This window comes from Lithobates pipiens, unplaced genomic scaffold, assembly GCF_037356315.1.
Source record: "Lithobates pipiens isolate NorthernLeopardFrog02 unplaced genomic scaffold, aLitPip1_a1.2 Scaffold_19, whole genome shotgun sequence".
Taxonomy (NCBI): domain Eukaryota; kingdom Metazoa; phylum Chordata; class Amphibia; order Anura; family Ranidae; genus Lithobates; species Lithobates pipiens.
The window spans coordinates 424,653,474-424,675,759 of record NW_027507764.1 but is presented as its reverse complement, the minus strand read 5'-3'; the positions used below and the strand labels follow the sequence as shown (position 1 = coordinate 424,675,759).

At 45.3% G+C, this 22,286-nt stretch overlaps 1 protein-coding gene across 2 annotated transcripts in view; it reads right to left on the bottom strand.

Moving 5' to 3' along the window:
• Nucleotides 1–21,512, bottom strand: part of TAF4B (TATA-box binding protein associated factor 4b) — a 337,116-nt gene extending 315,604 nt beyond the window's left edge. For both annotated transcript variants that reach the window (XM_077492599.1, XM_077492600.1), the window contains exons 1-2: nt 21,094–21,512; nt 3,545–3,684 (exon numbers count right to left, since the gene is read on the bottom strand). In XM_077492599.1, the coding sequence (XP_077348725.1) occupies nt 3,545–3,684; nt 21,094–21,436 (483 nt within the window). In that variant the 5' untranslated portion in view covers nt 21,437–21,512. The remainder of the gene's footprint in view (nt 1–3,544; nt 3,685–21,093) is intronic.
• Between the last annotated feature and the right edge of the window lie 774 nt (nt 21,513–22,286).

Here is a 22,286-nt window from a genome sequence, read left to right as displayed (position 1 = left end):
TTACATCCAGCAGGAATGAACATAGACCTGGATTTGAATTGTTTTATAACTAATTTTTAATTTTTAATCTTTATTTTTATTTTAATTTATTTTAGTCTCATTTTAATATAATTTTTCCACACTTAAAATTCATTTTCTTAACACAACCAGGGTAATACAACCCTATCCACACGACTATCGAAGACAATATTATTCAGTGCTAAACTCCTGATCGAATACAGTTTATAGCATCTGGGGTCGAATGTAGTTTACAGCAACTGGGGTCGAATGTTGTCTACCAGCCAATACCGCATGGATATAATTTCACTTATATTACCATTGAAGAAATAAGCATAGACGCTTGTAGGTCGAATTACGGGTCGAATATTATAGTACTGAAGGTCGAATGTTATCTATTCAACTAATGAATATTTCAAACCATCATTTTAATTAGAAAAATAACAATCAAAGAAGGGCACATTTAATCATTGAAATATTCCTCTTTTTTGGATACATATATTCACGTAGCTGCAAAACACTTTACATTAAGTTATCTTACTATATATCCTTCAACTCTATTTCCAATTTGCATAGTTCATTTTTATTTTCCATCTCATTTTCTCAGCTATTTTTACACACACGTTTTTATCATATTTCGTTTATCTCTCTTTCCCTCCGTATTACATAACTAAATCCAAATTTTATCCGCTTAAAGCCCCTATCGATTACCTAGCAATTATATTTTTATTTTTATAGTACGGTCTATCTATTAATAATGTCACTTATTTGTATGTTTTTATCATTAGTTTTACTTGTAATCTGTATTTACCATATTCATGTGTAATTTATATTTGGTTTTAAGTAAGCAGCATAATTGTATATTAGCAAATTAACATACACATATAAGCTCTGCATGTAAAAACCATCGGTGGGCTAAACGGCAGAATATTACATAGGATGGTAATAGGAACACAATCACCACCGCGCTTTATCCGACATATGGGCATTCCCACAGTAAAAATGGCGGCGGTTGTCCGCGCATGCGCGATAGGTGTATTGTGTCCTATAAAGAGCGTGAGGTGTGTAAAGATGGCCGCTCCGGATGACGTCCTAGTGACGAAACGCGTAGGGCGTGGCCTATCGAATACACACTTCCAATACAGACGGCGTGGAAGACGAACGGAACGCTCCCAGCAGCTTCCATACCTTTCACATTGCACCTTTATACTGCATCTATTTAAGCCATTATTTCTACCAAAAGTGTGAGTAGTTTTAAGTATCTTCTTAATAAATTGATTTATACAGTATCACACTATGTATGGTCCTCTCTTTCAATATATATACACTGGGACATACTCCACCTGGAAATAACGAGGGATCCTCAGCAGCCTATTTGAAGCAAGCCAGAGAGCGACACAGTAGCTCATACTGTGAAGGCTGATCCACCCCGGACGGGGTTATTTTTCTGGTGAGAGTACAACCTAGAAGTGTCCACAATGCATGAAGAATAGTTGTTTGGATCCATCACATCCCCTCCTTTACCCACGGGAAATCCCCCACTAATTGCACTGCACCAGAGACTGCTTGCTTTTTTATCTTTTTTATTTTTTATCTTTTTTACTTTTTTACCGTTCATCTTCTCTTTGTACACATTTTTATATTTTTATATTTTTTGGGACAAATATCGAATATTTTCAATTTTATTTTTCTGGGAATTTTTAATTCATCTTTATTTTTATTTTTATTTTTATTTTATTTTTCATTTTTATATTTATATTTACCTTCATTTTTTCACTCCCAACATTTGGCATGTTTCACGTGAAGTATTGATATTCATCACAGATTTATTGTACATTTTAGCATTGCACGCATAGACTTCATTTGTCACATTTGTGCACTTTAAACCCAACAACTGTGTTAATTTTATGGTTTATATTTTACATGTATAATTTTTTACCTAATTCATCACCAATATATCAAGTAGTTCACATGTTTAAGGTATTTATATGATCTAGAGTTTATAAGGTGATCACTCATTTAGGTTTTTATTGCACTTGAGTTAAATCTTACTTTTTAGCCAGCACGCTGGCAATTATTTACTATGTGACAAACATTTTATATACACATATTTTTTGCTTATAGTTTATATTTTATTTCAACACTAATATATTGCACATTGGCACTCATACACCGGATTGATGCAACACTTGTAATTTTAGTTTTTGTTATATAGGTATAGCGCCAGATCTATTCATAGTACTCCCTTATCTAAATTTGGCTTTTTGTTTCTCCACTTTGTGTCATACCAACACAAAACAAAAGAAACATGAGAATGCCTAAACATTTGTAATTGCAACAGTTTTCTGGGCGAAGTGGTGCATTGTCTGACAGAAATGCAGGGGTGAATTATTTTTTGCCATGACTATGTACGGGGCCAGTTTCACTGTGTTGTAAAAAAAATATATATATATATATATATATATATATATATATATATATATATATATATATATATATATATATATATATATATATATATATATATATATATATATATATATATATCTATCTGGTGCAATTTTGTTCAGCAGTTCAGGTGCAAACTTTTAGAGTGTATAACACTGGAAATTTCACCTGAAATGAACCGAAAATCATACCCAACTCTTTAAAATCACACTGCAGCCGGCTCACATTTACCAGTAATGGGTATTGGCGAGCACTTAAAGTATCTGTACTCGCACCGACGTAAAAAATTATTGGTGCATCCATAATATATCTGTCACTATAGCATTAGCACAGCAGTCTTTGTTTTTCTGAGTTTCCCTTCAAAACTGTTTATTACCTGCTCAGCATATCCAACTACCTGGACCATACCGAATAAGCTTGTGACTTACATTACATAGTATTTTCATTAACCGACTGCCGCACAAACATTTACAACAGAATGTCACGGGAAGGCAAATGGGTGCATAGGTACGTCCCTATAAAATTTACCGCCGTGTGGGCTACCGCCGTGTGGGCGTGTGTGCAACCCTGCCACGAGCTCCGCGAGTGTGACCGCAGGGATACCTGCAATTGTCTCACGAAGAGGAAGAACGGGGAAATGCTGATGTAAACAAGCATTTCCCATTCTTCCTAGTGACAGGACACTGATCACAGCTCCCTGTGATCAGGGGTGGTTGATCATTGTCATGACACATGTGCCCTATTTTGTAGACGCTATAACTTTTGTGCAAACCAAACGCTTATTGCGTTTTTTTTACCAAAAATATGTAGAATACATATCAGCCTATACTGAGGAAGAAAAAGGTTTGTTTATATATTTTTGGGGGATATTGTAGCAAAAAGTAAAAAAATAATGCATTTTTTTTCAAAATAATAATAATAATAATAATAATAATAAATCCCAAACACAGAGGTGATCAAATACCACCAAAAGAAAGCTCTATTTGTGGGGGGAAAAAGGAAATCAATTTTGTTTGGGAGCCACGATGGTCCGGGGGGCTTAAGTGGTTAAAAACTCTCTGGGATGAGGTACTAATGATGCAATTAAATGAAAAGGTACCTGTACATTGGAGACATGAACACTTTGAGTATTTGAAGTTGCAGAGGGTTTGGTACTTTGTACTTGTGCCTGTGCTCGGGCCAGAGCCTGTTGTGAGACCAACATGAGCTGTCCATTGCTACTCCTGACAAGAACAGTGCCTGTATAAAAAAAAAATTAAAAAAAAGGAAGAAGAAGTTTAAACAAACATAACTTGACAAAATTCTATAATCTGTAACAAACACACCACACACACACACGCTCCAACAAAACTCAATAGGAAGAAAAGAACCGTTGCACACCAAAGGAACGTTCAACGATTTTATTCCAAAAAATAGCAATAAACAGCCAAGAAACACAGAATCCAGGAGGTTAATCGAAACTGCCATGTTAAAACCGATAAGACTAAAAGGCAACATTTCTCCTGGCACACCACATGGTGACCCCCAACCTATAGCCATAGAAAAATACTCCAAAAGAGACATCCCTCTCCCCCCCCACCCCCCCCCCCCCCCCCAAGTACAATACAAACAACGTCCACAGTCCCATCAACCTTCTATAATAAATGGTCAATTATATATAAAAACCAAATTTTGAACATTTACGGGCAAAGGATTGACTACTGACACAAAACTACTTTGTGTTTGGTGGTGTCCATCTCCAGAGGTGCGGGGCTGCAACAGGAGCCAAATTTTCTCCCTCCTTGGCCAACCTCTATATGGGTTGGTGGAAGCGATCCCACATCTTTGTGATCTAAATGGGTTCTCCTCTCCAGATTGTACTCTACTTAAGGTATACTGATGACCTGTTGCTGGTTGTCATGGATGGTGGTGACATGTTTGACCAGTTTTTTGCGATACCTCAATGACAAAAACCTGGCATTCACAGGAATGCTAGATCCCAACAGGGTCTGTTATTTAGACGTGTGTCTCATGGGAGAAGGAATGGGAGTAAGTACCACACTATATAGGAAACCTTTATCTGGGAATACTTTACTCACAGCCCAGTCTAAACATCCCAAGCACACTATTAGGGGTATCCTCGTAGGACAGTTTTTGCGCTTAAGACGTATTTTCTGTAAAGATTCACAATTCAATATAGAAGCTAGTGCGCTCTACAAAGATTTCTGGATAGGTGCTACCCTAAGTGGATGCTAAATAGAGCTTATAGTATTGCAAAACAAGTTGGTGACTCCACAGGTTTGTGAGAAAGTAGATCTGTATAAAAACAAACAATTAACCCCATCTACACCATTCAGCTTGGAGTTGGGCGAGGTTCGTGCCATCAACAAATAGCTTCTCTGTGTTGATGATGCATGTGCGAACATCTTGCATAATAGCATTAACATAGTACCCAGAAGGGCACCAACACTAGGACACTCCATGTCACCCAGTTTTTGCGATAATGAGACTGGCACCCAGTCATTTACATGGCTCCATTTCAAAGGAAATTTCAAATGTGGGTAATCAGGATGTCCCTGCTGTGGCCATGTTTTGGGGGGGGAATAATCGAAGTTTCCTCTATGGGTCTCGCCATTCCTTCCTAATGGTGTCTACTAGAACCTCATGGACTGGGAAGACCCTTTTCTTCAGTTCTCTGAGATCTTCATACATCTGGTCATGGAGAGACCGGGATTTTTTTCCTCCTCTTGGATACCTAGTGTAGTGTGAATAGCTGCCAGGAGCTCTTCCACTTCCTCCAAGGAGAGCTTGTAACGGGAGGATCTGGAGGACTCACCATCCACCTTCTCTCCATCTGACTCAGAAGAGTCTGAGGATTCACTGTCAGGATCATCCTCTAGTGCTGTTCTTTTACCCCCAGGTAACCCTTCATTAGCAGAGGGACCTGCTAAGGGGCCAGGTGTGACATCTTGCTGTGCTGGCAGAGGACTAGCTGGGGGTTGTATAGGCTTAAAATTCTCAAACAAAGCCTTAAAAGACTGAAAAGCTCTTTAACAGAAGCCGCCAGACCAGAACTTTGTTCCTCAGCATGATCCACCAGCATCAGCCTCTGCCAGCAAAAAAAAAAAAAAAAAAAAAAAAAAATCAACACCAGACCGACACCAGGAGTGTACCCCTCCGACCACCACCAGGGTCCCAGACATGCAACTCCTCCCCTCCCACCAAGGAGGGGAGTTTACCCGTGGAGCCAAGCAGGAAAATAGTAAGGGAACACCACCCCAGGGTTCCACTTACCTTAGAATGGCTGGTGCTGGCATTACCCGGAACAGAACGGGAAGGGTCAGTCTCGGACATCTCTTCGGCCCGAATGGTTGGTTTGCCACAAACTGCTCCTCTTAGCTGTCGCTACAGCGTGAATGGGGCAAACACCAGCCTGCGCGCCATTCGTTTTGGCATCCCACGACCGGAACCTGAAGTCGCGGGTGAACCGGATGTGACCTCTCCCGTCAGAAAAGACGTCGCCCCGTCTTCCAACCCAGCCTTGCGCTCCATGCTAGCCGCACTAACGAGGGGGAGACTCGGACACTCCAGTAAACACCTTCCCCAGGCAGCGCCAAAATGAATGTCCCAGGCCTCCGCTTTCCCCAAGGAAGGATGGGACGCGCCAAACACTGCAGGTAACGGACTCCCCAGCCCTGCTGCCATGTATGAGACCTCAACCTCTCCAGACATCCTGAAGGCCAGAACGATTGATTTGCCTTCAGGATAACACTGGACTCAGCCTCCCCAGCTGAATTAAACCCAGGTTCCTAGCGATGTCTCCCCGCCAGAGGAAACACCAAAACTGAAGGGCTGGAGGGAAGGAATGGTTTTAAAGATCTGGTGGAGGTGGCATTTCCTGAGAAGGAGGGAGCCAAGGTCTCAAGTGTGCTGTCCTGAAAGACGAAAGAGGGAAAACCGGAGTTAGACTTACCAGTAACTCTTTCTAGGAGTCTTCCAGGACAGCCTCTGAGATATAGGGCTCCTCCCTCCGGGACAGGAAACATGTCAACCCAATCAAATAAAAGGTGTGGTCCTCCAGGCCCTCCTCAGTTTTACTCCAAGAACCGCCGGAAGGCTCTGAAAGACATAACACACTAACAATCACGTTAGTACACATCCTCACCACTTAGTCCAACTTAAACAACTTTGGGTGGGAAACCAGGCTGTCCTGGAAGACTCCTAGAAAAAGAGTTACCGGTAAGTCTAACTCGGTTTTCTCATATCGTCTTCCAGGACAGCCTCTGAGATGATAAGCAAGGCGCTCACCTTGTCAGGGCGGGACCACTGCCTGGAGGACCTTACGTCCAAAAGTCTGCTCTTTATCAGACCATAAATCCAGACGGTAATGCCTTGCAAACGTTGAGTAGCTGGACCACGTTGCTGCCTTGCAAATCTCCTCCGGAGAGGCTCCAGCCCTCTCTGCCCATGATGCGGAAACCGCCCTTGTAGAGTGTGCCTTAACTAAGGGTGCCTGCTTCCCCTCTAATTCATAGGCTTTAACTATCGCCATTCGTATCCACCTGGCGATAGACGATTTGGACGCCTTGCAGCCCTTGCGGGCGGCTGAAAAATTGACAAAAAGTGAGTCTGACTTCTTGAAGACCTTAGTGGACTCTAAAAAATTTAATAGACTTCTCCTGACGTCTAACAAACGTAAAGATCTCGCCTCATCCTCTCCTGAGGCTGAGAAAAATGTTGGTAAAATAATATCCTGTGTCCTATGAAAAGTAGACACAACCTTAGGAAGAAAACTAGGGTCAGTCTTAAAGTACTACCCTGTCCTCTAAAATTAACAAAAATGGCTCTCTGACCGAGAGCGCTTGCAGATCACTGACCCTTCTAGCTGACGTGATCGCTATCAAAAAAACAGTTTTCAGTACCATCCACTTAAGTGATGCTCCCTCTAATGGTTCAAATGGATCTCGGGTCAAAGCCCTAAGAACCAAGGACAAATCCCAAGTAGGACAGGTCTTCATTCTCACAGGCCTGGATCTAGCTAAAGCCTTGAAGAAGTTCCTGACAAAAGGATTCTGCTGGAGGGAGGACTGAAGGAAAACACTTAAGGCCGCCACTGTGCTGATGGATAGGCCCAGCTCTACCCCTGCTTGTAGAAAATCTAGGACTGCCAGGACCCCGGGACTTGCAATCCCCTGTTCTCGCAACCAGGAATTAAACCTCTTTCCTATCTTGGCGTAAATTGCTCTAGTTACTGGTTTACGGCATTCTAACAAGGTTTTAACCACTCTTTCTGAAAAACCCTGTGATCTTAAGATCTGTTCCTCAGATACCAGGCCGCAAGCTTGAGTCTCTCTATCTGAGGATACAGGATCGGCCCCTGGGAAAGCAAATCCTCCCTGACTGGTAGAAACAGCGGAGGATGAACAGCCAATCTCTTTATGCTGGCAAACCAGGGTCTCCTTGGCCAAAAAGGAGCCACTAAAATGAGGTCCGTAGCTTCCGATCGGAACTTCTGCAGGACCTCCGCCACCATCCTTACGGGAGGAAAGGCATAACACAGGCCGAACAGCCATGGATTGGCAAGGGCGTCTATCCCCCTGGCCCGATCCTGTGGGTGAACCGAAAAAAAATTGTGTCACCTTCCTGTTGCCTTCTGTTGCAAATAGGTCTATTTCTGGCCTTCCCCAGCATGACACAATCTCCTCGAACACTTCCTTGTTGAGGGACGAGGGACCTCGTCCTGACCTATCTTCTGGCGACTGAGAAAGTCGGCCAGCAAATTCTGAGTTCCCTTCAGATGAATGGCTGATATTGAGGACAAGTTCTTCTCTGCCCAGCAGAAGATTCTGTCCGCAATCACCTGCAGCGCGGGGCTTCTGGTTCCCCCTTGCTTGTTCAGGTAGGCTACTGCTGCCACATTGTCTGACCGAACCTGCAGATCCCTGCCCTGTAACTGGGACTGGAAGGTTTCTATAGCCTTCCAAACTGCCAGAAGCTCCTTCTGGTTTGAGGAACGACCTGTCTCTAGATTCAACCAGGTACCTTGGGCTAAGATTCCCTCTAGGTGGGCACCCCAACCCAGCGCACTGGCATAGGTCGTGACCACCACCGTAGCTTGTGGGGACCAGGGAAGACCCCTGTCTAGGTTGACCTGGGCCCGCCACCACCACAGAGACCTCCTGACGGCCGAGGATAGGGGCATAACCTGATCCAGGCTCTGCTGCCTGCCATCCCAATAACTGAGCATGAGTCTCTGCAAAGGGCGCTGATGATGCCTTGCCCAGGCCACCGCTGGAAAGCATGATGTCATCAACCCCAAGACTCTCATAACCTCCCTGATCTGGGCTTCCCGACCTGATTGAAGCTGGGCTACCGCCTGCTCTAGCTTGTTGATCTTCTCCGCAGGAAGAAATACCCTCATCTCCACCGAAGAAATCCTGTATCCTAAATACAGGACCTCCTGTGAGGGGGTTAACTGGGATTTTTCCTGGTTTATTAGCCACCCCAGTGAGCGCAGGAAACCCAAGGCCTCCTGCACATCCTTCTGCAGCTGTTGGGCCGACTGGGCTATGAACAGTAGATCGTCCAGATATGGAATTACTGTTATAGCCTTGAGCCTTAACGGGGCCAGTGCCTCTGCCAGAACCTTTGTAAAGATCCTTGGTGAGGCTGAAAGCCCGAAAGGGAGAGCTCGAAACTGGAGGTGTAACACACCCATGTTCAACCTCACCGCCAACATGAGAAACCTCTGGGACTCCAGATGAATCGGGATATGCAAATATGCATCCCTGAGATCCACGGTGGCCATGTGACAGCCCTGAAACAGAAACTTGGTTACCGAGAAGATTGACTCCATACGGAACCGCTTGTATTTTATGAACCTGTTCAGAGGGCGGAGATTCAGTATTAGCCTGAATTTTCCCGAAGGTTTCTTTACCACGAATACGTGGGAGTAAACCCCCAAAACTCGCTCCTCCGGAGGCACCTGCACCAGTACTTCTTGGTCCACCAGATCCCCTAGGAGAAGACCCAGAGCCTTTGCCTTCTCTTGGTCCCTTGGTAACCTGGTTACCTGAAAATTTGGGAGGGGAACTGAACCAAACTCCAACCTGTAGCCGTTCCTTATTACATCTCGAATGAACGGACTTTCGGTTGAAGTATCCCATTGTGGAAGGAACTTCCCCAGTCTTCCTCCCACCGGGACGCAGGAGTCACTGGGTTTTAGGGGAGGGTTGAGGAGGATTGAATAAGATTCCTCCTCTGCCCCTTCCCTTGTGACCCGTCCAATGTTTTTTGGGGCGAACCTCCCTTTCCTGCAGGTTCTGCTGCCTAGGGCCTCGAAAAAGGCGCTTCCCTTCAGGTTTCTTTTTCCTTTTTGGGAAAGCTTTCTTCCTATCCTGCGTGCGCTCTAACGCCTCTTGCAGGCCGGCCCGAACAAATGGCCCCCTGAAAAGGGTAATCGACATAGCTTCAATTTTGAAGCTGCGTCACCTGACCAGGTTTTAAGCCAAACGGCCCTTCTGGCAGCGTTCACTAGTGCTGCAGATCTAGCAGCCAATTTGACTGATTCTGCAGAGGCATCGGCCAAAAACCCCACTGCCTTGAACAGTAGCGGAAAGGACTTCAACAGCTGTTGCCTGGAAGTGCCCGCTGAAATATGCGATTGTAACTGTGAAAGCCAACACTCTAAGTTTCTGGCCACACAGGTAGCTGCTAAGGCTGGTTTAAGCCCAATGGAAGAGGCATCCCAGGCCCTCTTAAGCAGCACGTCTCCCCTCTTATCCATAGGATCCCTGAGTGAACCCATATCATCAAAGGCCAAATCCGTCTTTTTAGAGACTTTAGCCAAGGGAGCATCCAATTTGGGAACCTTGTTCCAGGGATGCACCGCATCCGTCTCAAAAGGGAACCTCCTTTTAAGGCTACCTGAAAAAAATGGCCTTTTTTCTGGTTGTTCCCACTCCAGCAGAATCGCCTCAACCAGCGATTTATGGACGGGGACTACCCTGTCTTTCAGCACACTCGACCCCTGATACATCATGTCGTGTTTTGAAAGCTGGACCTGTTCTTCCCTGATCTCCAAAGTGTCATATATTGCCTTGAGGAGGTCACCCACATCGTCCAAAGACAGCTTGTATCTGGATGATCTAATGGACTCTTCCTCCCTCTCTGACTCAGAAGTAGATTCTGTCCTAGAGGAGGCTAGTGACCTAGGTAACCTCTCCTTATCCACCTCCTCCTCCTGACTTGGTTCAGACAAGGAGGGCATACTCACGGCCCTGGGTAAAGAGACAGAAGGACCCTGCACCCTATCCATCATGCTCTTGAATGACTGGAAGGTGGATGCTATCTCATCCTTTACGGACGTCAAAACCTTGTGGCAAGCTGCCGAGTCCTCTTTCACCAGGCTACTGACACAATCCGGGCAAAGCGGCTTCTCCCAACCGGTGCCTAACTTAGCCCCGCACACGGCACATTTCCTTCTGGGCAAAGGTATCTGGGCTCTGTCCTGTTTAACCTAAAACAACGAAAAACAGGGTCCCATTAAAATACCACCCCTGACCACACCACTGTGCTTCTAGGGTCTGCCTAGGAAGTGCCCCCCCTCACCAGCAGGTTCTCCACCCCGGGAGGGTACTAAGGTCAGAGTGACCCCTCCACCCCCCAGTGTAAGTCCTGGTCTGCCCTCACCAAGCTTACCTGAGAGGTACTGGAGCCTGTTGAACCGGAGTCCACCTGCACAACTGTGCCCTCCATGGTTCCTGTGTCTTACTCAGTCTCTCTGAGCCTTCACACCGCTCCAGGTAACCCTGTAGTCACACCGCCGCGCCCAAAGGAATGGAACAGGTCCTGCGGCGCCCCCAGATGACGCGAATCCGGCGGAAGTGCGTCTCTCCCACTTCCGGATACTGGAACGCAAAGACTCCGCCCCAAACGCCGTGCGTTCCTTACGAACGCACCGCTCACAGTACCCGAACGCCAGCCGGTGAAACGAACGTCTCTCGCCCGCCATCCGACCGACCAGGTACGAGCGGTTAGCGCTACAGAGGGGGGAGATTGCCGCCCACCGGGGTCCCGTTCTCTCCGAACGTTAAACGGCAGCGGGGACTGATAGCTTCCCTCTTCTCCCTCCGAACGGACTTAGGGGTGCTAAGGGTCAGGTCCGCCAGGTGCTCCCCCCAGGACAAACCCCTGAGAAGGAGCTCCCCTTACTAGTTCCGACGTGCTCCTTCCCATCCGGCAGGAAACACAAAACTGAGGAGGGCCTGGAGGACCACACCTTTTATTTGATTGGGTTGACGTGTTTCCTGTCCCGGAGGGAGGAGCCCTATATCTCAGAGGCTGTCCTGGAAGACGATATGAGAAAATATGTTTAGGGCATCATCCAACCAGAGGGCATATGAAATCAGGCCCTTTTATAAATTGTAACACATTATATATCTAGTTACTTGTGACATTTGCTATAAGCAATATGTCAGTAGAACAATGAGATGTCTGCGAGACCGTTTCTACGAACATGTATACAGTGTAGTCAAAAATAAGGGAACCAACATAGCCAAACACCATAGAGAAAGTGCCATGATGGTAACATCAAGGCTTTGAAAAGGCCGTCAAATTTAAAATGTAATAGGTAAACTTTACCTATACTACACTACAGACCCAAGTAATGATCCAATAAGTCATGTAGCCAGGAACCAGTACGTTAAATTTTCAGAGTAACCTTATCCTACTTTGCCCACGTCACTGGTCCTGTTCAGGGGTATACCCACTGTAAAGTACGAAGCCTAAAGGGATCGCCAGAGGAATGAACCTGTATAGCACCTTGTGGCTAAATGCACTTGTTGCATCACGAGCCAAGGATATCTGAATGCAGTGCCAGAACAACATTACAGCGAGATAGAGAGACAGAGATAGAGACAGGGCTCGACAAAACCCGGGCGCCAGGTCGCATTGGCGACTAGAATTAGCGACTGGCGCAGCACAGCTGGGGGTATCCTGTCTCCGTGGACCCCCCCAGCGTGATTGCGTCGGGCCGCGCCGCCGGTAATTGAGCCCCCGGCTTTGAGGCCTTCTGTGATGCTATTCCCTTCTGTGATCCTATTCCTTCTGGAATCTGGCGCCCTCTTGTGGTGGCCGTTGGAATTACAACCATTAATGCCAATGGATCTCCTTCCATTTACTTAGAACACCTAAACATTACATATACATACACACACTTTTTTTTTTCTTTTTTATTCTAACACCCTAGAGAGCAAAATGGTGGTCGTTGCAATAATGTCTGTCACACCATATTTGCACAGCTTTTTTGGGGGAAAAAATAATTTAATAAAAATAAGACAACAGTAAAGTTAGCCCAATTTTTTTTTTATATTGTGAAAGATAATGTTACGCTGAGTAAATTGATACCCAACATGTCATGCTTCAAAATTGCGCCCGCTCATGGAATGGCGACAAACTTTTACCCTTTAAAATCTCCATAGGCGACGTTTAAAAAAAATTCTACAGGTTGCACGTTTTGAGTTACAGAGAAGGTCTAGGGCTAGAATTATTGCTCTTACTCTACCGATCGCAGCGATACCTCACATGTGGTTTGAACATTGCTTTCATATATGCGTTCGCTTCTGCACGCAAGCTTGGCGGGACAGGGCGCATTTAAAAAAAATTTTTTTTTCTTATTTTAACTTATTTTTTTTCACTGTTCTTTTAAAAAAAAAAGACCAAGTTAGATTTACCGGTAACTTGTTTTCCAGAAGTCTTTCAGGACAGCACCTGAGATAGCGACTCCTCCCTCCTCGTTAGGAAACACCTTCTTCCTCCAGACTTTAAAGGGAGGCACCTCCCTACCACACCTCAGTTGTAGAAGAGAACCTCCGGCCCCGGCTGGAACACAAACACATACGTTAGTCACAGCGTAGCATAATACAACACCATAGGGCGGGATGTTTGCTGTCCTGAAAGACTTCTGGAAAACAAGTTACCGGTAAGTCTAACTTGGTCTTTCCCAAGGCGTCTTTCAGGACAGCACCTGAGAGGATAACAGATTTACCCCTTAGGGCGGGACAACAGCTTGCAGGACCTTTCTGCCAAATGCCTGATCGCTGGCCGAAGTGAGGTCCAGTCTATAATGTTTCACAAATGTGTGAAAACTCGACCATGTCGCCGCCTTGCAGATCTGCTCAGGGGTGGCACCAGCTCTCTCTGCCCACGTAGACGCCAGAGCCCTGGTTGAGTGTGCACAAATTCCTGCTGGAGGGGATAATCCTGCCTGGGAATATGCCTCCGAGATAGCCAATTTCAGCCATCCAGCTAAAGTAACTTTAGAAGCTTGAAAACCCTTTTTTCTTCCTGAGAAAAGTACAAACAGTGAATCTGAACGTCTGAAGGACTCCGTCCTCTTTAGATAACTCAGCAGAGTCCTCCTGACGTCCAAAGTATGGAAAAGAGTCTCCTTATTTCCTTTGGGGTTAACACAAAAGGTTGGCAGTACTATGTCCTGTATACGGTTCTGAACTGAAGCTACCTTCGGTAAGAATTTTGCATCTGTTCTAAGAATAACTCTGTCCGGAAAAAATGGAAAGATGTGGTTCTTTAACTGACAGAGCAATTTTCCTTAAAATTAACGGGATTAACTGAAATGGGGGGAAAGCGTAGCAAAGACGAAAATTCCCATGGATAAGCTAGCGCATCTGTGCCCAGCGAGCCATCGCGACTGTCCAGGGAAAAGAACTGGGGAACCTGGGCGTTCACCCTTGAGGTGAACAGGTCCACCTCTGGTAAACCCCATTTTCCGGCAATCATTGCCCCTTTTAGGTGGACTGCTGATAGGGATAACAAACGTCTTTTCGCCCACCGAAGAATCTCCATGGCCAGTACCTGAAGCGACCTGCTTCTTGTACCCCCGTCTGTTTAAATAAGCCACCGCCGTGGCATTGTCTGTTAGGACCTGGACGTGATGGGACTGGAGTTCCTGAACAAACAACTCCAGAGCCAAGGCAATCGCCTTGAGCTCCCTCCAGTTTGAGGACCTTATTGCCTCCTCTTTGGCCCAGGACCCCTGAGTGAAACGTGTTCCTAGATGGGCTCCCCACCCCCAGGAACTGGCGTCGGTTGTTAGTCTTTTCTCGACTGGAAAAGCCCAGACTAACCCCTCCGATAAGACATCCTGTCTTTTCCACCACCATAGGGACCTTTTTACCTGGGTTGACACTCTTACCTCTGCCTCTAGGGATGCCACTGTGTGATCCCAAGATTTGAGAAGGAAAGCCTGCAGACACCTGAAATGCATTCTTGCCCACTGGACTGCTGGCATTGTTGAAGTTAGAACCCCCAAAGCTGACATAACCTGTCTTACTGTCAGATTTTGGCTGGTCTGTAATAAAGGCACTGCACCGGAAATCCTGTCCTTTTTGTCTAAGGGAAGGAAGATTTTTTGATCGACCGAATTTATTAGATACCCTAAAAACCGAATCTCCTGAGACGGGTTTAGGGACGACTTTTGGAGGTTCAAAATCCACCCCAACGTCTCCAGATGGCTGCGAGCCTAGGTTGATCTGCGATTCCTCGCTGGATGGGGCGAAAAACAGCAGATCGTCTAAATAAGGAATAACTGCGATTCCCTGAAGTCGCAGCGGCGCTAAAGCTTCTGCCATTACTCTGGAAAAAAATTTGGGGAGATGACAGGCCGAAGGGTAGGGCCCTGAACTGGAGATGATGAACCACACCCCCCCAACCTCACCGCCAGCCTGAGGAACTTCTGAGACTGGGGAGAGATCGGAACATGTAGGTATGCATCTTTTAAATCTACCGAGGCCATAAAACATCCTGGCATCAACAGATTTCTGACTGAAAAAATTGAGTCCATTTTGAACTTCCTGTACCTTATGGACTCGTTTAACGGTTTCAGGTTGAGAATCAACCGAAATTCTCCTGTCGGTTTCTTTACTAGGAAAACATGGGAATAAAACCCCTCCTGCTGTTCTTGCAGGGGTACTTGTACTACTAAACCCTGTTGCATCAGTTCCTCTAGAGAGGACTTCATGGCCAGGGCCCTTACCGGGTCCCGCGGGGTGTTGGTAATCAGGAACCTCTTTGGGGGGTTGTTGACAAACTCAAGTGAGTAACCCTGTGCGAGAGTGGTCAGGATAAACTGATTTGAAGTTATCCCTGACCACTGCGGAAGAAATTCTTGTAGTCTTCCGCCCACCCGCAGAGACAAGTCATTGCGATCTTTCGGCCCGTGTAGGAGGACTGAAGAGAATTCCGCCTCTACCCTTCGGCTTCGGGGCGGACCAACTTTTCCTTCTCCCCTGCAACTTGCTGTCCTGATCCTGAGTTTTTTGAGGTCGAAAAAGACGTTTTGGTACCTGCTTTTTCTTTTTGACCGGAAAGGATCTTTTCTTATCGGCTGTCCTGTCAAGAATATTATCGAGGTCAGGGCCGAAGAGCAAGTCCCCTGAAAAGGGTAACCCACACAGCTTATTCTTTGAAGCCGAGTCACCAGGCCAGGTTTTAAGCCATAAGGCTCTTCTTGCAGCATTAGTTAGAGCTGCTGACCTGGCTGATATCTTAATTGCCTCAGCTGAGGCATCTGCAACATACGCCACTGCCGTAATCAGGGTAGGAAACTAATCTAAGATTTCCTGTTTGGGGGAATCTGCAGCTATATGTGACTTTAACTGGTTAATCCAGTATTCTAAATTTCTGGCTACACACGTTGTGGCCATTGCTGGTTTTAAATTGCTCATAACTGATTGCCATGATCTCTTGAGCAAAAGATCCATGCGTTTGTCCATCGGATCTTTCAAAACTTCCATGTCCTCAAAGGACAGATCCGTGGACCTTGAAACCTGGGAAAAGGCGGCATCCAGTCTGGGCACCATGTTCCACACTGCTGCAGGGTCCTCCTCAAAAGGAAAAACGCCTTTTGTGGGCTTTGGAGAAAAAGGGCTTTTTCTCTGGATCCTGCCATTCTTTCCTAATGGCCTCAGAGATGACCGGATGAACTGGGAACGTTCGGCCCTTAGGCACACCCAACCCAGCATACATGCGGTCATGGAGTGATAATTCCTTTTTCGCCTCACTTAAACCAAGCGTAGCATGAATGGCTTTAAGGAGCCCATCGACCTCTTCAAGGGGCAGTTTGAATTTAGAGGGGGCTACCTCAGAATCCTCCAACTCCTCTTCCGAATCTTTAACGGAAAGAGCAGTGGACTGCTTTTCCCTATCTGAAGGGTCTTCAGGCAGAGATTCCAACACCGGGATTGAGAGAGACCCCTGGGAAGACTCTGAAGTGGAAGGCTGACTAGCAGCCTGGTTTGCTAGTGAGTCACGAAAATTCTGAATCGTGGCGTATAGCTCCTTCTTTACAGAGGCCACCAGATCCTCACATACAGAGGCAGATTCCTCCTTAACTAAAGAAGTAATGCAGGGACTGCATAGGGTTTTCTTCCAATTTTCTCCCAGCTTGGCCCTGCAAGAAGGACATCTTTTCTTTGGGTCAGAGCTCTTAGCCTATGAAGAAAAAGACAAAAAAGGGAAAAAAAACAGGGAACCCTTAGTGAGACCCAGTCTCAGCCTTGATAGGGATCACCACACAGGTGCACTGAGAAGAAACCAGTCAGCTTCTAGTGCCCAGACAGGCCCCTTGCCACCAGGGGGGGAAAGAAAAAAGGGAGCGAGACCAAATGCCAGGAAATAAAAGAAGGCAGACTTTAACCGCTGCCTCTTACCTGGGCTTTGCTGGTGCCTGTGCCTGTCCCCACCGCTGCAGACGCTGAATCTTCCATTACAGGTGTGCAGAAATCCACTTGTGGCTACACGCCGCCTCCGGACTCCAATAATGCAGCTGCACCGGACCAGAAGTGGAAAAAAGGCACCAGCACCTGTCCTCCCTCCTCCCCCCTGCATCCACGCCGGAAACGACGTTTCAGCCGACCCGATGACCCGCTCTGTCACTTCCGGCGCGACCGCCGGAAAAAATATGGCGGCGGCACACGCGCGCCGCCGCGCCTACGAACGTGCGGGCCACCGAATCTTCGGCTCTCTCCGAGCACAAGAGGGGAAGCGGAGCCCGCTTGCTACCGCTGCCGAGGCCTGGGTAGGTCGGGAGGACAGCGGGTCTCTAAAGGAGGAAAAAAAGGGAAAGAAGCCTAGTCCCTCAGGAACACCTGAGAGAAACTGACTCCCTCCCAGAAGATGTTCCCTCCGGGCCGGAGGAAACACAATAACTGAGGTGTGGTAGGGAGGCGCCTCCCTTTAAAGTCTGGAGGAAGAAGGTGTTTCCTAACGAGGAGGGAGGAGTCGCTATCTCAGGTGCTGTCCTGAAAGAGGCCTTGGGAAAAAAGTGTGTCACTTTTATTCCTATTACAAGGAATGTAAAAATCCCTTGTAATAGAAAAAAGCATGACAGGTCCTCTTATATACGAGATATGGGGTCAGAGAGACCTCACATCTCATATTTACACTAAAATGCAATTAAAAAAAAAAATCGTCATTTGAAAAAAATAAAACAAATAAAATGTCCCTCTAAGAGCTATGAGCAATGACTTGGAGACAGGTGGGGGGGCTGGAGGCGCTATCTTCCCCTCACTCGTCTCCATGTCAGGCCAGGGACAGGTCCAGATCGCCATCACGGACCTGGCTCCTAACTTGTTTAGCTGGCTCCTAGATTCCAAGCAAATTTGTCAACCCCTGGATAGAGAGACACACACACACACACACACACACACACACACACACACACACACCTTTTTATACACATATCTTTTAAACATAATATAATGGCATCACCTATATCAATTATGACATGAGTTTTCACATACAATTGTCATATATTGATTTTGTATCTCCACCATCAACATCATTGTTGTGCGTTTAAAAATGCAACCAAGTCACATTTATCTGTAATTGGGCTCATGATAATATGCCATTACCATGAAGTTATTCCTTCATTTATAATATCTCTAACCAGTCAAGATTTATTAGTAGTAGTGGCAGTAGTAGCATTATTATTATTACTACTACTACTACTATTGTTGTTGTTGTTGTTGTTGTTGTTATTATGATTTTCACATTATTCAAGCCTTTAGTTGTTATCAACGTCTCTATAGGCATTGCACAATTTGGCCTATTATCAACACTTTTGAGATCCAAAATTACCTACCATCTATAAACATACTTACTATTACCATCTTTATATTGATATTTATTTTCATGTTTGTTTATTTATTGATTTTTTATATTTATCTTCAGTATTTCTGCATTGAATTTTTATTATTTATTTTCATTTCTCTTAATTTTTCACAACTTTTATACATACATTCTTTGTCACACACACACACACAATTTTTCTCTAAAACTTTTCACCTTTTTCAAGTTCACCTTCGTTACCATATATTTTATTCACCTGCCATAGTATTATCATTAGTATAACCCTCCCAACCTGCTTGCATCGATTACAGGGTTAATTGCTATTTTGTCTGTCATTATCTATTCACTCTCCTATTTAAGAGCCGTCCACCGCAGCATTGCCTATACCTGCACTTGAGAAAGGAGCGCGCATGCCCGAACGAGGCTTGCGCAAGCTCAGAAACGCGATGTGCTCTCGGGTACCCCCCAGCTGACATCACACGCTGTCTACGAGCCAGTCTGCGTCTCTGTGCATCACAGAACACAGCGGAGCTTCCCCTAGCGTGCTGTGGAGGAGGATTGATCCAGTAACAGCACCAGCGAAAGGGAACAGCGATTTGACTATCAAACGGAGGACAATAATAATTATGGATGTAAGTGAGACTTTTATTGATTGTATAAAATAAATGCACTTTTTACTGATTTGGCGCTCCTCTATATATTCTTTTATTGGTATCCTATTTAGGAGATGACTTCACTCTAAAGAAGCAGCTGCCGCAGGTGATTGTGCACATACATCCCTTATCCTCCAAGGACAGCAAGCAACCTTTCTGGATTTTCAGCAAATTCCAAGTACTGTTTTCTCAGATAACTTAAAAAAAAAAAAAATCTTGCTTTGATAAAAACTGTTTTTGGTTTTATTTTAATGAACGATACAGCCTGAACTGAAAAGGACACACCACTATCTTTTAAAGCGCTAGTATCTTGTGTTTTAGATCCTCTGCGAGGCTTTTCTGCATTCTGGGGCTTCATTCGGCAAACTTTAGATGTGCTGCCATCATTGTTGCACCTCTGAAAAGCAATCTGCGGTGCATCACTTTTCAGAGACATTTGACAGGGGGAATTGTCAACTCCTGATTGCTTGTTTTAACCCTGTAGATGCACCACCATGCTGCATCCACAAGCATTGCACATACCACACAGTAGCAAGGCAGTTGCGGAAAGAACCTATTCACTTGAATGTTTACACGCCCATCTGACTTTGCAGCTTAAAGTGGATGTAAACCCGAAATTTATTTATTTTTATTTTTTTCTGAGGTCATAATGTAGAGTATAAGATTTCCTTTGATTTCATTTGAGCCTAGTCTTGCACAAAGAGTTAATCCAGCTCTGAGCAATCCTCTTATTGTTCAGTGAGATAAATCTTGACAAACAGAAAAAAAAAAACTGCCAAATCCTCCCCCTTTCTGTGAGTGACAGGTGATTTACATATCTGGTGCACTAGCCTGAGAGACATGCATTATTTTGCAATTCCCTCCCACTCCTTTCTTCTGCTGCTCTGCAAGGATTGGCTGTTCCACACCTCAGCATGATATGGCATGCTGAAGTCATGAGGGGGCTTTCCTGGGTTTTGACTGGATATTAGTGATCATAGCAGTAAGAAATACACAAGACAAAATGCATGTTGATAAGGGAATATAGAGGTGGGCGGGGAGACTACTGACATCACAACTCCACCCACTGAGCCCTGGAAAACAGACCCACCCACAGAATCTGCAGTTTTTTGGGTCTCGTAACAGACAGAGGGGAGACATTTGACAGATAAGTATACATGCAGGAGGCATGTATATCCTTCTAGATAACCAATATTGCAGTAGTTTAGAAAGGATGAGAGTGGGTTTACATCCACTTTAAGGGGGTGGCTGATAAAAACAGGCAGTAGATTCAACCGCAAATGTAAACAAGCCCTTCCTGTACGACTATATACTGGGTGGCTGGGGAAAGGGGTGGAGGGTCAATGTGGACACTATAAAAAATAAAAATAAAAAAAATAAATAAATAAAAAGTTTGTTAGGACCCATTCACATCAGGTGCCCTGGCCATCCTTTCCCAGTGCAGTCCCAGCACAAGACAAGGTAAATAGTCGTGTTCCCCATGAGGCCAGTTCACACCACTGCAGTGTGAAGAAAAAGAAAATCCATTGTATCGTACAATACTGTGGCTAATATCACTTTTCGACAAAAATAAAGTAAACAGTGTAGTGCTCCGTTTTACAGCACATTGATGCAGCTGCATTCACGCTGCCCTCCGGTGGTTTTGCTGTAACGCAGCTGCTGGTGTGAACAAGTACTGATGTTCTGTAGAATTTGCAAGCACACTAGTGTAATGCATCACATGTCAAAGAGCCTGTCACCATTGCAACACACTTACCTTCTACTTTGTAGCTTGCAATGTAAGTCATAGAAAACTCTCCTTCTATGGACCACAAATATAGCACAGGAGCCCAAAGAAATAAAAAGTTGTTAATGAGACAGTACTTACCAGGGGGAATCTGGAAGTTTGCTGGTAACTGAATGGTAGTCTGAGATGCTTTGGGAGGAACTGCTTGCTGTGTTGCTGTCACTTTGGGACCACTTATCACTTTTGATGCTTGACCCACTGCAGGTGAAATTTTTGTTACTAGTGTGCACATAGGTGCAGAAAGCAGAGAGGCCTGGGAAGCCGATACCTGACTCCGGCTGGCAGGGGGTCCAGACATCATCTGAGAAGTTGTGATGGCAAGATCAGAAGAGGACATTGCAGGCTGGCTCTTGACAAGGACCCCATGGTTTAAAGACATGGTCTGAGTCACCACAGCTGAAGAGGTAGCTTGTACTGCATGCATCACGTAAGAGCGTGTTCCAAGAGCAACACCAAGCGCAATCCAAACATTCAGGACAGCCTAGGCACCGGTACAGGAGGGATCTGTGTTAAAAGTTCATAATGACATTACAAGATACATACATTTATCAACATAAATGTAACACTCTCCCATTAACCCGATTAATTATCACTTAGTCACCAATTATCAGTTAGCGCATGCCAACCCCAACTGATTAGCACTGCAGCATGCTGGAGCTATGTTTATATATCCATAGCACAAGGCCTCATACACAGCAGATGCCAGCAATAAGTGAATCAGTATGATGAGTTATTTGGCTTTTCCCGACAAACCTGTGACCATGCACTTTCCTCATACTATTTCTTCAGGGAGAACGGCCAACAATTTGTAATTTCACTGACAGTTTGTAAGACTTGATTCACAGGGGTACATAAACTCGTAACTCCACGCAGAGGGTTGAGTTTATGCTGCCGAGGTGTGTGTGCAGCCAGCCTGTGAAAATCAATGAAAGCCTGAGGGCCACAGCTGCTGTACGGATCTTCCTGCACATACTATTTACATTCGTATAGGGACAGACAAAGCTATTGGTAGATTATCTGCATCCAGAGCTTATGTTAAGAGGGGCGTGCTGATGGGCACAGTGCTCCAAAAACGCCCCTGCCCATTGAAATGAATGGGTAGTGCTTCCAAAGTGACTTAAAAGCGCCGCAAAACTGGTTTTTTTTTTTTTGGACACATTATCACATGACCTTAAAAAACCACCCCACTAGCACCGCAAAAAACCAATGCTTCAGTGTGAAAGAGGTCTTATGCCCCGTACACACGATCGGACTATCTGGCGGACAATCTGCCC